Source organism: Miscanthus floridulus, chromosome 13 (assembly GCF_019320115.1).
Source record: "Miscanthus floridulus cultivar M001 chromosome 13, ASM1932011v1, whole genome shotgun sequence".
In the NCBI taxonomy this organism is placed as follows: Eukaryota; Viridiplantae; Streptophyta; class Magnoliopsida; order Poales; family Poaceae; genus Miscanthus; species Miscanthus floridulus.
In genome coordinates, this window is record NC_089592.1 from 87,977,292 (window position 1) to 87,991,339 (window position 14,048).

General features: G+C 42.8%; 3 protein-coding genes across 7 annotated transcripts; 2 read left to right on the plus strand and 1 right to left on the minus strand.

Moving 5' to 3' along the window:
- Window positions 1-1,468: 1,468 nt before the first annotated feature.
- On the plus strand, window positions 1,469-4,941 carry LOC136501192 (uncharacterized). 2 transcript variants are annotated; one of them, XM_066496686.1, is made up of 3 exons: window positions 1,469-3,400; window positions 4,209-4,271; window positions 4,633-4,941. In XM_066496686.1, exon 1 carries the CDS (start codon window positions 1,522-1,524, stop codon window positions 3,274-3,276), a length of 1,755 nt encoding a protein of 584 aa, XP_066352783.1. In that variant the 5' UTR covers window positions 1,469-1,521; the 3' UTR covers window positions 3,277-3,400; window positions 4,209-4,271; window positions 4,633-4,941. The 2 variants fall into 2 exon arrangements, with proteins under 2 accessions (XP_066352783.1, XP_066352782.1); XM_066496685.1 differs by lacking the exon at window positions 4,209-4,271.
- A 116-nt stretch (window positions 4,942-5,057) lies between these two features.
- On the minus strand, window positions 5,058-7,369 carry LOC136501193 (uncharacterized). Of its 4 annotated transcripts, none has more exons than XM_066496689.1 (3): window positions 7,115-7,369; window positions 5,800-6,131; window positions 5,058-5,700 (listed from the first exon to the last, which is right to left on the minus strand). In XM_066496689.1, the coding sequence occupies exons 2-3, from the start codon at window positions 6,127-6,129 to the stop codon at window positions 5,152-5,154; spliced, it is 879 nt and encodes a 292-aa protein (XP_066352786.1). In that variant the 5' UTR covers window positions 6,130-6,131; window positions 7,115-7,369; the 3' UTR covers window positions 5,058-5,151. The 4 variants fall into 4 exon arrangements, with proteins under 4 accessions (XP_066352786.1, XP_066352787.1, XP_066352788.1 ...); XM_066496690.1 differs by having other exon boundaries at window positions 5,800-6,144; XM_066496691.1 differs by lacking the exon at window positions 7,115-7,369 and adding an exon at window positions 6,286-7,023.
- Window positions 7,370-9,083: 1,714 nt separating this feature from the next.
- LOC136500605 (UMP-CMP kinase 4-like) lies at window positions 9,084-12,681 on the plus strand. Its single transcript, XM_066496000.1, has 10 exons — window positions 9,084-9,221; window positions 9,961-10,016; window positions 10,437-10,488; window positions 10,642-10,759; window positions 10,920-11,076; window positions 11,200-11,280; window positions 11,360-11,467; window positions 11,730-11,801; window positions 12,011-12,045; window positions 12,138-12,681. The coding sequence occupies exons 2-9, from the start codon at window positions 9,975-9,977 to the stop codon at window positions 12,017-12,019; spliced, it is 639 nt and encodes a 212-aa protein (XP_066352097.1). The 5' UTR covers window positions 9,084-9,221; window positions 9,961-9,974; the 3' UTR covers window positions 12,020-12,045; window positions 12,138-12,681.
- The last annotated feature ends 1,367 nt before the right edge of the window (window positions 12,682-14,048 follow it).

A 14,048-nucleotide genomic window follows, 5' to 3' on the forward strand; every position in this document is an offset into this window, starting at 1 on the left:
GAAAACAAACCTCTGAATATTCTGAGCACTTATACTGAAGATTCAGGCATCCTATTTATGGGTTATTCAGAGATCAAACAAAGCTTAAATTCACTTGAACTAATAATTATATCACTGAACCTACAAATTCAAAGGTTAACATGAATCCAAATCTAAACGAAAAATTGGAACAAACTTCAATGATTCCTAGAAAGTAGTAGTGGCACAATACTATGCCAGTAACATGCTGGTGTGTAGCTCATTACAGTCACAGAATAAGCACGAAATTATTATTGAGGTTCTATCTGACTGAGGTTAGTTGGTGCATTCTGTGTCATGTCAATTGCCTCGACAGTTTGATCTTGCACCTGATTGCCATCCATCCTCGGCAAATATCGTAGCCCCCTTTTTGTCCACTGGAAAAACACGCTTCATGGCATACATATGACCGTAAAAGCACAAATTTAACAAGTCCATTCATTAGTTTGGACAATTTACATGTTGTTGGACTGAAGTGATACAACCATACAAGTTGTATGACGGATGCAATTTACTCATAACAAAATCCTCCATAACTGTAAGCAAGCAAGGGCCCATTTTGTATGATCCAGATTCTCGCAGAAACGTTTTAGATCCAGATTCTTACAAGGAACGTTCCAAGTGATGAATCAGAATCACTTTATGGAACTGTTTGGCTGGTAGACTAGATTATGAATAAAAAAACAATGCTTTTTTTAACAAAAAACATATAAATAAAAATATGCTTCTAAAAAATCTAAAACTTTTTGTCGCCAAAGAATAGCTTGAATACAATCCATTTGAACTTGTTGTACTTAAAAAGAATAAGCAGAAAAAATACAGTTGATAGTATACGAGAGAGACTGAAGCCGAATCTAGCGAAACCAGGGGTTCAGCTGTTTCTCTCGCCCAGACATAAAACGTGAATCCACGCGAAACGTTTCGAGGCTGAAACGATTCTGGATGAGGTAGTTTGGAAGCGTTTCTTCTGATTCTAACCAGAATCGGAACCGTTCCGATCGTCCAAACAGCCCCTATAAGGCTATATATTTGAACTCTTCGCATTGAGGTTTAGTAATATTTCTAGATAACAAAATCCTTTGTAATTGTATGTAGATGAAGTAAGGTTACATACGTAAACTCTTTGCATGAGGTATAATAATATTTTTAGTGTCAAATTTTCCTCCCTGAGTTTCTCTCTTTAAACGTTCGAGGGCTTGCAAAATTGAACTTCTCCACAAACTTTAGAATTTGGCTCAAACTGGAACTGAAGAGTTCGAATCACATGCTCTTCCTAAAGCAGACCTACGGCCCATGGAGTAAACAAGGCCCAACAAGAGCCTTATCTCAAGACTCGACTCCCGCCATCATGTGGGCCCACGGGGCGGACCCGGACGAGCGCGCTCCGGTCTCCGGCTCCGATTTCTATTTTTTTACATACTATAAAATCTTATTTTCCATCTCCTTCCTCAGCTTCCCATCCCCCCACCCACGCCAATCCCGCAATCCCGAACCCTAGTCGCCATGGACCCCGACGGCGACCCGGCGTTCCACCGGAGCGAGGCCATCTCCGCCGTGCAGGACGTCGACCAGTACTACGGCGAGGACGACGATTTCGACGAGCTCTACAACGACGTCAACGTCGGCGACGGCTTCCTCCTCAACTCCCACCCGCCGCCGCCGCCCCAGCACGCCCCGCCCCCGCAGCAGAATCACCACCAGCAGCAGCAACAGCTCCCTCCTCCGCCCGCGCAGCTGAACCACCACCAACAGCAGCAGCTCCCTCCTCCGCCCCTGCCGCAGCCGCAGCAGCCCCCGCCGCCGCCGCCGCACCCCCCGCCCCAGCAGCAGGTCTACGCGCCTGCTGTGGCAGCGCCGAGTCCGAGTCAGCCGCCGCCCCAGCCAAATCTCCCGCCGCCGCCCGGGCCCGCCCCCACGCCGCCTCAGCACCACCAGATCCAGCAGGGCGACGGGTTCCACCGGCCGGGAGGGAACTACAGCGGCGGTCCCGTCGTTGTCGCCAACGGAGCCGGCGTTGGTGGGGGCGATGGCCCCGGCGGCAAGACGCTGTTCGTCGGCGACCTCCACTGGTGGACAACCGACGCTGATCTGGAGGCGGAGCTCAGCATGTATGGGCCGGTGAAGGAGGTCAGATTCTTCGACGAGAAGGCTAGCGGCAAGTCCAAGGGGTACTGCCAGGTCGACTTCTACGACCCTGCCGCCGCCGCTGCCTGCAAGGAGGGCATGAACGGCCACTCGTTTAATGGCCGTCCATGTGTTGTGGCATTCGCGTCTCCCCATACTGTGCGCCGCATGGGCGAGGCGCAGGTGAAGATCCAGCAGGCCTTAGCTGCACAGACATCATCGGTGCAACCAAAGGGTGGTAGAGGGGGTGGTGGTGCTGGAATGCCTCATGCTGCTGGTAATTACAGTGGTGGACGTGGAGGAGGTGCTGTATCCGGAGGCGGTGGTGGTGGGAACTGGGGTAGAGGTGGTGGTGGAGGTAGAGGCCCTGTTGGTAATATGAGGAACAATAGAATGGGTCCGGCAGTTGGCCGTGGAATTGGGAACGGCATGGTTGCTCCACCACCCCCGATGCTGCCTCAAGGGGGCATGCTGGGCCAGGGGTTTGATCCTGGTTTTGGTGCAATGGGAAGGATGGTTGGTGGGTTTGGTAACTTCCCTGTTGGACCAGGTGCTGGGCCGTTTCCTGGGATGATGCAACCATTTCCTCCAGTTGTTGCACCACATGTAAACCCGGCCTTCTTTGGTCGTGGTGGAATGGGGGCTGGTGGGGTGGGGATGTGGCCTGATCCCAGCATGGGGGCTTGGGGTGCGGAAGAACAATCAAATTATGGGGATGATGCAGCATCTGATCATCAGTATGGGGAAGGGGGAAGCCATGGGAAGGAGAGGCCACCAGAGAGGGAATGGTCTGGGGCATCAGAGAGGAGACGGGACAGAGAGAAAGATATGCCCCCTGAACAGGAGTGGCCAGAGAGGAGGCATCGGAATGAGCATGACATGGGCCGAGAGAGGGATCGTGATTATGACAGAGACAGGGAAAGAGACCGTGACAGAGAGAGAGACCGAGACAGAGAGAGGGACAGAGATAGGGAGAGGCACAAGGATGACAGAGATCGTTATGGTGACTATCACAGGCACAGGGATCGTGATTCAGAGCGTAATGAAGACTGGGACAGGGGGAGGTCATCTGGGATACCGAGCAGGTCGAGGGAGGCTGACCATTCTAAACGTAGGCGGATGACACCTCAATAGTGTAGCTGGCTGAGCTACATCTAGTATAGAGGCAATGACGATCCAGGGCAGCGTCTTTTTTGCACCCAGGCATTGTTCAGTAACAACTAGCAACTGCTGATCTGTTGTAGCAATAATTTGAGATGTAAGTTATGCTTGATCTGATCTCTTGTTTGTTTTGAACTGTAACTCTTGAATTGTACTGTAAAGTAGTGCTGTGGCATATTGACATTGTCTGTTGTGGTAGATTAGGACAAAAGCCTACACAACATTGTCATGTATTTTTTTTTACTGACCTTTATGTAAAATCATTTGTATAGATCCTTAGGTTCGGTTGATACTCTCTGTAGCTAGTTGGCATTATTTTAGCCAAGAATTGTAACATTCTGGCCTTGTCTAAAATATAAGCTTGTAACTGTTAAATAGCATGCTCACTATTTTGGCATATTGATGTATATATAGTTTATGTACTGATATTCTTCATGTAACTTTTTAGGTACACAAAATTATGTAACTTTTGTTATTTTGTCAGTTCATCTTATAATTAGGTTAGCTGCCAAAATGTAAACAAGAGTAAATCTGTAAAGGTTGTTTTGTTGTACGCTGCAATCAGATGTAAGTAGCATTGGCTGTCCTTTTGTTTGTGTGTTTCATAAATGGGAACATTCTGTTGTATCACGTGCTGTGGTGTTAGTGGGGATTCAAACCCTGCTGGGCAATGAAATAGCTCTTTGCTTCCACAATAAGATAATTGACTCCGCTGTAGGTGTATGAACCTCTAATAGTGACACAATTGGCATGATATCATTCTTGCAGCTTTAAGAGCACACAGACAATGCATGAATTGCTTCATTGCCAATTGTGTCACTACTTCTATTAGCCAATTTAGGGCATCAAATTTACTCCTTGTCTTTTATTTTCGTAATCTAATTCCTTGGTTTATGATCATGTAGGTTGAGTTTGTAGCCCAGTTATTAGGCAAGCACATCCATGTTTCGTTGATTCATTCTGCGAACGTTAGTATTTCTCTATCAACTACCATGTCTTACTGTTGATGTGTCAATGCATGCCAACACCTTATTTCTGTATGGTACTTTGAAGTTATGCTTTCTGTGAGTTTTTTTCCTTTAAACTGTTGCTACTTGTGCATTAAGCATGCTGTTCCTAAACTGCTTAGTGCCGCACCTGCATCTTCTGGTTTTAGTTGTGCAGTTTTTATTTTCCCTTTTAATTTCACAAACTGCTTATTGCTACATTGATTTTCTAGTTTACCTGCACGTTTTTTACTTTCTGTATTCTTTTTTTCTAGTTTACCTGCACGTTTTTTACTTTCTGTATTCTTTTTATGGTCACTCATGGCTTCCTTCTCATGTGCAGACATCAGCGGTTGGAACTTGGAATCTGTTCTGGGCTACATAAAGATCGCCTTCCCTGGATGATAGTTGTTCTCTCTTATTTTCGTAGGTCCTCGAATATCGAAAACAAAGACATAAAAATATATCGAGCTGTAATGGTCACAGTTGTTGCTAGTTGGAATATTCAGTATGCGCGTCTTCGTGTAATAGGATGGGTATACCGGCTTGTTTACCATTGTTTGTTTGTTCCTCTGTTTATAGTGGACAAATGGTTTTATCATTCCCTGTGATAGATTCATGTGACGTTTAGTATTGCAGTAGCTGTGATCGTCTGCCCAAAGCCAGATTCAATTTCTTTGCTCAAGCGGGCCACGCCATGACTTAACACTCACTATCTAGTTTCATACTATCAAAAAAAAAAAAAAAAAACTTTGCCATGCATAGACATACGGTCAAAATATGCAGCTTGCCATATAAAGTTAGGTTAGACCCTACTGTGAGTACAAACGAATCATAAGACGACTTCAGCTTCAAACATGAATCACAAAGGATAGTGACCAGCGACCCATCGTGCCACCCATTGCTTGAAAGTTTCCTCCTTCCGTCCCTTCAACATGTTAGCAATGTGGCGATTTTGAGCAAGATAGGTTAGCAAATCAAGACGAACCGGCAAAGGATATTCATCCATGTCTTCAATGCCTTTGAAAATACCCTCGTGTGGATCAGTGCCATGGGTAAAGCTCACTGCTTCCGACAAGGCCTGCATGGAAATGGGGACACCTTGCTTAGCCCATTTCCCTTTCTTCTCCTTTTCTTCGTGTTTGCGCTTAGAACCTACTGGGTTTGGATTTGGACTATCAGACTCTGGGTGGGTGTCGGAATCGTGTTGAGAAGGATCACCATTCAGATCTGCTAGTTCTTGAGTTGGGTCGACATTCCCAACGAGATCATTCTCTTGCCTTGCTGAGCTAACAAATGGTGCTTCAATAACACTGAACTCTCCAGTAGCATGTTTCCCCGTGAAGACAAACTCCATCTCATCATACAGGAGAATTGGAACATTGTAGTACTTAGCCTTCTTATCACCTTTCTACATTTACACAAAAGAAAACTATGTTTCATTAGGATACTATACAGTTTGCAAATGTAACTTATATATGTGACAAAGATATTTATTATGTATGCTTACAGCTTTCATCTTGACAACCTCTATCTCGTCATAGATTATCTTCTTCTGAACATCATCAAAACTAGCACCCTTAGCAGACTTTGCCTCCATGATCAGCTTCCATTCTCCTTTAAGCTTGTGGTACTTGTTGTAGGTTTGTTTCCACGTGAAGTTAGTACCATACTTTTCATTAAGCCTTCGAGCACACTCTTCATGATGGACCTCCCTTAGAACAAAGGCCCTCCCTGACTCATGGATTTTCTCCTTGTAGTAGAGAAGGATTTTCTCCTTGTGGTAAAGAAGGAGATCCTCCACTTCCAGGTGTTGCCACATCACACTGTTCCCAACCATATCTGGAAATGACAACTTAAAATTTGCATGAATAATAAGAACTGCATTACACATCAGGTTTTAATATGTTCCTAAAGCAATGTACGACTCACATTATAGCCAAATAAGATCTTACATCTTTCATAACAGTCTTATAAGCTGCTGATGCAATCCTACCTTATAGAAATTAGAAGTTAGCACTTATAAATTGGCGCTGGACTTTGGATAGAATTCTGTGTTGTTTTGGACCTCAAAATATCGGTAGAATCTCGTGATGTTTTGGATTCTGAAGGGTACATCTATTGACCTGTGTCACAGAGCTTCACTGAAACATCTACTAACAGTTTTAGTAGACCTTAAAAAAAATGTCCCTGTTCTTTTCCTTGTGGCCAACTGTTTGAAGAAACATGGCAACTTGTTCCTCAACTGAGTAGTGCCAAGTATCCCGGAGTGCATCCATAGAACGAAACTTTGTGCATAGCTTGAGAAGACATATTTACTCATTCTAAGAAGATTAATTGAGTCTGAATCCTAACCACAATATAATTTCTTTAGATATATCATTCTGTCCCTATTCTTCTCCAAAACAGAGCACCTTACAGGCTGCTTTTATTGCGTAGATAAGGGATGAGTGCCCAACCGTAGATGCAACCATAAAAGCCATCAAGATGAACAATGAAAAGTCAGGTCTTCTCTCTTTGCACTTCAATGAACACGAGGAAAAGGTTTTCGAAAAAAAAACTGCAAGTATTCATCTTGAAGTTAAATTAGTCCCCAAATGCAGATTGCCTGGGCAGAACTGTACCTATCTATCCTATCACGAATTGAGTGATTCAGTTGTGCTTGCGTGCTACTGGAAAGATTTTCTAATGAAAGACAAATTGAAGTAGAACTAGTCGGAAAAACGAATCAGTGCATCGGGACGCAAAAATTTTGGAGGTGGAGATGCAACCGGAAGTAATGGGGAACGAATCTGTGCATCAATTCGCAGCGCAATGGGAAGTACCTCTCACTGAGTGCAGCAACAGGCTGCGATGAAGGGAGGTAGCGACGGTCACAGGGATCGCGGTAGGTAGCGGAGATCCGCGTCCCGGGAACGAGCGTTCCGGATCGCAGTTCGGGGACGGCAGGGTACGAACGACGGATCGGCGCTGGGACGACGTCCCAAAACAGACTGGAGCTGGAGGCGCGGCGTGACGCAGCGGCCGTGGGCGGCGCGTCGCTGGGGTCGGGCGCCGCGCGCCCGAGGTCGGCTGGATGAGTGTCGGACGAGAGTTTTTTCTTTTTCACACGGTGCTGGACGAGAATTGGGACCTAATGTAAATGGGCCACTGGGCCTCCATCACGAACGCCAAAGTTGAAATGCTATGTGACGGGAAATGAAACGTAAGCTAGCTCTCGAGTTCAGACAATTCGCAAAAAGCTCTCGAGTTCAGACTTCATTTTTTTCAGTAAAAAACACATACTACTCTAGAGTTCAGAACTTTATAATAGATTCAGTCAGCGCTATAGTTCACAGACGAGATCCCGTTTCATAGCTACATTTCCGATATGTCGCCTGAATTATCTAGGGACACCGATGGGTCATGATCTCATCCTCCAACCAAACATTCTAAAGAGGTATTACCCCCTATGAACCGGAAACCTAAAATCGTCGATCCACGTCCCACGTTCGCCGTACCGGGGGAGAGGAGGGAAGGCACCAGTGCATCGGATCTGATTATGTGGAGAGAAAGAATTAGAGAGCTTTTAGAGCAATTCCAGTGACATTGCTATTTCAGACTTGTACTCTTCAGAATAGCAAGCCTCTTATTCAGATTGGCTCTCTAGTCTATATCCCTCCCGGCAGATCAGCAACGCCCCTCGTCTCGATCCACACGAAGCGGCAAAAAGGAAGAGGAGAGGGGAGCGCAGGAAGAAGCAAGAAGCAGTCCTCAGATGTGGCAAGCGAAAAGGAATGGGATAACAAGGCAAGAAGAGAAGCAGGCTCAACAAAGAGAGATTTCTTCTTTTGAACATGAACAAAGAGAGATTTCGTTAGTTTGACGTTCAATCTATTATGCGATTTAATATTCAATCATGTGCCATTTAAAATTTAACACTAGGTACGTGAATTTCTTCACTTCAAAGGCTATATCTCTTCTCTCTTTTTTTTCTTTCAGAATTTAATTAACGTTATATATGTGAATTTCTTCACGTTAAAAAGTTATACTCCATCTGTTCTAATTTATAGTGAAAGTTCCGCTCGACGCTTCGTCAGCGTTGATTATCAGCCTGTTTGTTTCGTCGTAAACGATCGTGAATTATTTACTGCTGGCTGGTTTGGCGTGAGAGAAAAATACTGTTCCAGCTTATAATCCACGATCGTAGTGAACAGGCTGTATGACAGCACCTTCGGGCTGATTGGGACGTCGCTGAGGGCTTCATTCCTTGTCTCGAGCTTCTCCTGGTGAAAACCATGTTTACTTAGTGGACAAGTGACTACAGACATGCCTTTGCATTAAGGCTAGGCAACGATGATGCATGATGACCTTCTTGTGTGTTTCTCGCTAAGTGCTAGTGGCTCGACTGTTGTGTGGATACGTTTTGTAGTGACTTATATTCTTCTTAATTGAGGTTAAAAAAAAGGGAGTGCGAGCCTTTCTTGTGCCCCGGTGTATTGTGTACATGGTGACTTCGGGGCTGTTTGGTGTAGCTTTTGGTCAGTTTAACAAAAGTTGTTTTTAGCTTCTCCTATCAAACAGGCTCGGATGAAACAACTTCTTTGTAAAAAAATGTTTTTTTTCAGATTCGCTCACAAACGCAATTTTGCAGGTGAAGCTCAAAATACTAGTTTTTTTTCAGCTCTCTGCTATTTTCTAGAAAAGCTATTTTACTAACAATTTTGAAGACTTTAAGGTTTACTAATGAAGCTGCTTTATAAAATCAAAGTAAAAAAAAAAAAAAAACTGATCGCACTCGCGTGAGAGGAGCCAGGGACCCGAATCGGCTGCATCTGCTCTCCCCACCTACTGTACCCCCCGCCTCCACAGAAAAGCCGCCCGCCCGCCTCCCCTTCTCCCGCGCACCCATCACCTTCACCTCGCTCACCGGCTCGCTGTCTCCGGCCCGAGGTGAGCATCCGTGCACCCGACAATCCATGCTGATCGCTCCTCGCGCCTTGGGTCCATTTGGTCGTGCTGTCAATTTGATCTCTCCGCTGGAATGGATCCATCGGAGGTTTAGGTCAGGCTAGGGCGCGGATCTGAAGATGTGTGATCATGGGATTGTGCGTTTGGACCCGGATCTGGGGGTGATTGGTTGGTTAGTGTCAGCCTCCTGAGACCGTGGGATTTTTTTTTTCCCACTTCCAGGAGGTCGGGGCGGGCCACGTGTTCTAGTTGTGAGCTTGTGATCCCTTGTCGCGTCTCATTTGCTTGGAGCCATTTAGTGGCCAATTGTCTCAGTAATCATAAATAAAATTGGAGCCAGACCAGGGTAGTTCTAGTTCGAGCCAAACTGTTGCTATACTTGTGATTCTTTATTTTTTGCTATATAATAAATTGGATCAATACAGCTGTCCTTGTGCCTGCTTGTCTCCAAATTCCAGAATAACAAACCAACACAAACGTATCAGTTCTTATAAGCCGTGTCCCGTGGCCCTTTACAGGCCTCAATGTATATCTTTTTATAGAGGGAATTAGGTGTCCCAACTCCTAATTATAACATCGCCTATACTTGCCTAGTTTCAGCACATAAAAACAATCTCTTTGACTTTCAACGATATGTTTCTTTTTCCACATTTGAGATATGAAAATTTGGACTTCCGTTGTACAAAGCTGCAAATATTTACATATTGTAACTGATCTGCAGAGTAGCTTTGAGCTATGGGCACAGCTGTGGATGCTTCAGCAGTTGTGGCTGAGGAGGTACCTTGGATTTACTTGAAGCTACTGATTGATCACCTACATATTTGATAATCCACTTACTGTCGCAAAAGCCTAGGTTCATTGAGAATTTGGAGCACCTCAATTTTTCAGCATCAAAACATATTTCTTAATTTATTAACCCTTCAGTCCAACATCAGTTCCTTTCTGAGTTTTTTTTAATTTCCTGTTACCTTTACAGTTGTTGCCCTTTAGTCTTGTATCTTTATGCCTAAATTTCAGAATTAGTTACTTTTACTGGGATATATGCCTTGTTCTCTTTTCTGGTTCATGACCTGAGAAATTAGTTTTCATATCGTCAATATATTTTCTACATGTTGTCTAAGGAAATACCCTCACATTGTGGAAGTTATGCTATTCATAAGTTATACCTCATCTTAGAAATGTACTCCACACGTTCAGGTCACTGAGAATATGCTGGGTGGCAAGAAAATTACTGTTGTATTCGTTCTAGGTATCTGTTCTATCTTCACTTATTACATTTGCCTATTGCATATCGTACCTCATGGAAGAAAATGAGCTTATACATCTTTGAAAATATAAAATGGGTTCATTAAATATATCTGGTTACATATATGCACTCAAAAGATATGACTTTGTGACACAGGTGGTCCTGGAAGTGGAAAGGGCACACAGTGTACCAATATAGTGGAACACTTTGGATTCACCCATCTTAGTGCCGGAGATCTTTTGCGTGCAGAGATCCAATCTGGCTCGGAGAATGGGTATCTTCCTTTTCCAATCCCTCCATAAGAAAGCTAACTGCATTTTATTTCCTTTTCCTTCTTAACACATTTTTCCAAGTAAAATTAGATTAGTCCTGTTGACTCATTTGTTTGACCTCTATATGTTTCTATGTTCTTTATGCACTTTAATGTTCTTCAGAACCATGATTGACAACATGATAAAGGAGGGAAAGATTGTTCCATCAGAAGTAACCATAAAGCTGTTGAAGGAGGCCATGATAAAAAGTGAAAATGACAAATTTCTGATTGATGGATTTCCAAGGAACGAAGAGAATCGTGCTGCATTCGAGAATGTTGTAAGGCCCTTTCTTTTGTTTGGTTGTACCCAGTTGTAATGATGGATCAAGGGATTATATTTCATTCTTTATTGTATGTTTAAATGAATTAGCTAGACTATTAATTGTTCCTCATTGTTGCAGACAAAAATTTCTCCTGCGTTTGTTCTATTCTTTGATTGTGCTGAGGAAGAGATGGAAAGACGTCTTCTGGGGCGCAATCAGGTTTCCTTAATGATCCTTCACTTGTGCATATTTTTAGTCACAAAGTCTTTGTTTCTGATATTTATTGTTCTCTTTGCAGGGAAGAGTTGATGATAACATTGAAACTATCAGGAAAAGGTTCAAAGTTTTTGTTGAATCTAGTTTGCCTGTCATTGAGTACTATAGCTCAAAGGACAAGGTTAAAAAGGTATTAATGGACTTTTATCATTTGAGGGTTACTCCTGTTGCAGTCTAATGATGCAAAATGTAGTATTATACTATAAATAGAAGCACAGATTGGAACAAGATGCATGCCAACTTAAATATATGAGATTAGAAGGATGATGTTTATAGATGGCAAGATAATCTGATGGAGTAGTCTTCCTTACTTCCTTTTGAGTTCATGACCATCATTATATTTTTCACATTTTAATTAATTGCTGGCCCTTCTGTTGGAATTTGCAACCTAGATTGATGCGGCAAAACCAATTCCTGAGGTCTTTGAAGACGTGAAGGCCATTTTTGCCCCATATGCTCCAAAGGTGAGTTATGGGATTTACTCTTTTTTTTGTCAATTGCACACAGCATTACTGAATGACTCTTAACTCCTTTTTGCACCGCGCTGAATTATTTTTTCCTTCTGTGAATGTGTATCTACCAACATGTTCTGTAAGGGTGTGAAAAGAATAGAGTACATATATTATCAATCTGTTTGCTCATCACATTTTGTTCTTGACTTCTTATCTATCAGGCTGAATAGAGCAATATACAAGGGAGGTCATGGAGGCAAGACAATGCCATATAACCCTCGACCTAAATAATTTCATTTGGTTCTTGGCGCCGCGGGATTCTCATATAGTCTTCATTATCTTTTGCAGGCACCGAACAAGTGTGACTACATATCTGTGATTATGAACCTGTTTAATATAGAAGAAAAGTTTTAGTTCAAATGAGCTACCAGCATATATCAGTAGGCAATTTGATTTGTTATCAGCAATAAGTAGATCTGAGTCCCTGTGTTCCTGCTAGAGTAGCATTTTACCAATGTTGGTGTATCCTTTGATATTGTTGTATCAATGTGGCAATGTGGTCAAACCTTGTGGCTTGTGCCCTCCCACCTGCTATCTGGTGGCATTACCAAAGGTAGAACTGCTGTCATATTCTTTATAAGTGATTGTTTATTCTTGTAGGCATTAAAATGTGCAACATTGTACTCAACCTTTGTATGATCACTTGGTGCCCTCATGTCAGAAATTAGTTAGTATCTACAGGCCTATGTAGATGCTCCTGATTTGATTGGGAGGAATAACGTACAATATGATTCTTGCACTCGTGCTTGAAATATTGAAGGTCAAGGGCCAGGCTTGTGTGACTATGGGCTGTCTGTAGTAATTCTGTTACTTTATTCTTTAGTCCTGAGGTTAACACATTCCTCTGATTTATGAAGGTATTTTACAAACTTGTTAACCATTTGTGAGCTGATTGGAGCATTTTGTCAAAAAAAAAAAAATGCATAGCCATGTACTATCAATGTAAGAAAACCAAACTGATTCCGAGGAAAACAAGCAGCGGCCACTAGTTTAATGCCAGGAATGTGACTTTTGTACTGCCTCTTTGATCACCTGTGTTGTAATCAGGTTGGCTGCCCAACTGTAAGCAAGGAACAGGAAATTTGGTAGGATATTTTTGTTCTACGTTGCAACCCCATAGAAGTGAGTCAGTGACGGCGTCTATGCATTTGTTTGGTGCATGTAAGGTTTCAGTGATGACCTAATTGGGAGCTCGGAACATTTCAGAGTATCTGCATCACGTGATGAGGGTGATACATCTAGCTGACAATTTTGTTCTAGTCCCTGCTGAACTGTGAGCTGGGCATAGCAATATCTCGTTGCTTCCGTAGTGAGATTCTCAACTTATTTTTGTACGAGCATGCACCTTTCACTAGGTCATCTATGGCATCATTCGTTCAGGTATATAAAAGCACATAAAGATACATGCAGTTGAAGCATCTGTTAGACTAGGCATACTACTATGCAAATGAATTGCCTTCAAAATGCATGGTGGACAATTAATGTGATGTTTTTTCGTCGGGACTGTCTACCTGTCATTTGGATGTTTTTGTAGGCTTCCAACAACCGTGTGATGATAGCCCAGGAAACAACCGATGCCAGGCACAGCAAGAATCGTGTGTTTCGACACCTTCTCGCACACACATCTTGAACCATTGGATTTTAATCTGACGTCTTCTTGTCTTTTGCTGTTTTATTGCTTACGTGGGTCAGTTGCCTAAGGCCCCGTTTGCGTGTCTTTGAACCCGGCTTGATCAACTTCTTTTATCATCCGGAACAGTGTTTTTCTCTCATAAATTCCTTCAGAATTTCTCTAAACCATTCAAATTCCTCCAGAACCATACCATCCAAACGGGGCCTAAAGGTTGAATCCACAGGCTTCATGAAGCCCAGTTGTCCCGTCTAAATATGTATTGCGCTGTTATTTTTAGACCTGACTAATATGGCTGGCTAACAAGTTGTATAAAATAGCTTCTGTACATAAGTTGTGTTAAATAACTTTTATATATAAGTTGTGTTGAATAACAACCAAAACTCATAAACATAAAAATTATGAAACACAACTTATGTATAAAAATTGTTAAACACAAATGAGTGAATTAACTTATAACTTATGCCAAAATGTGAAACAGAAAAAGTTATTAAACATAAAGGAACAAATTAACTTATAACTTATATCAAAACTTGAAAACACAAAAGTTATTAAACACAACTTATATA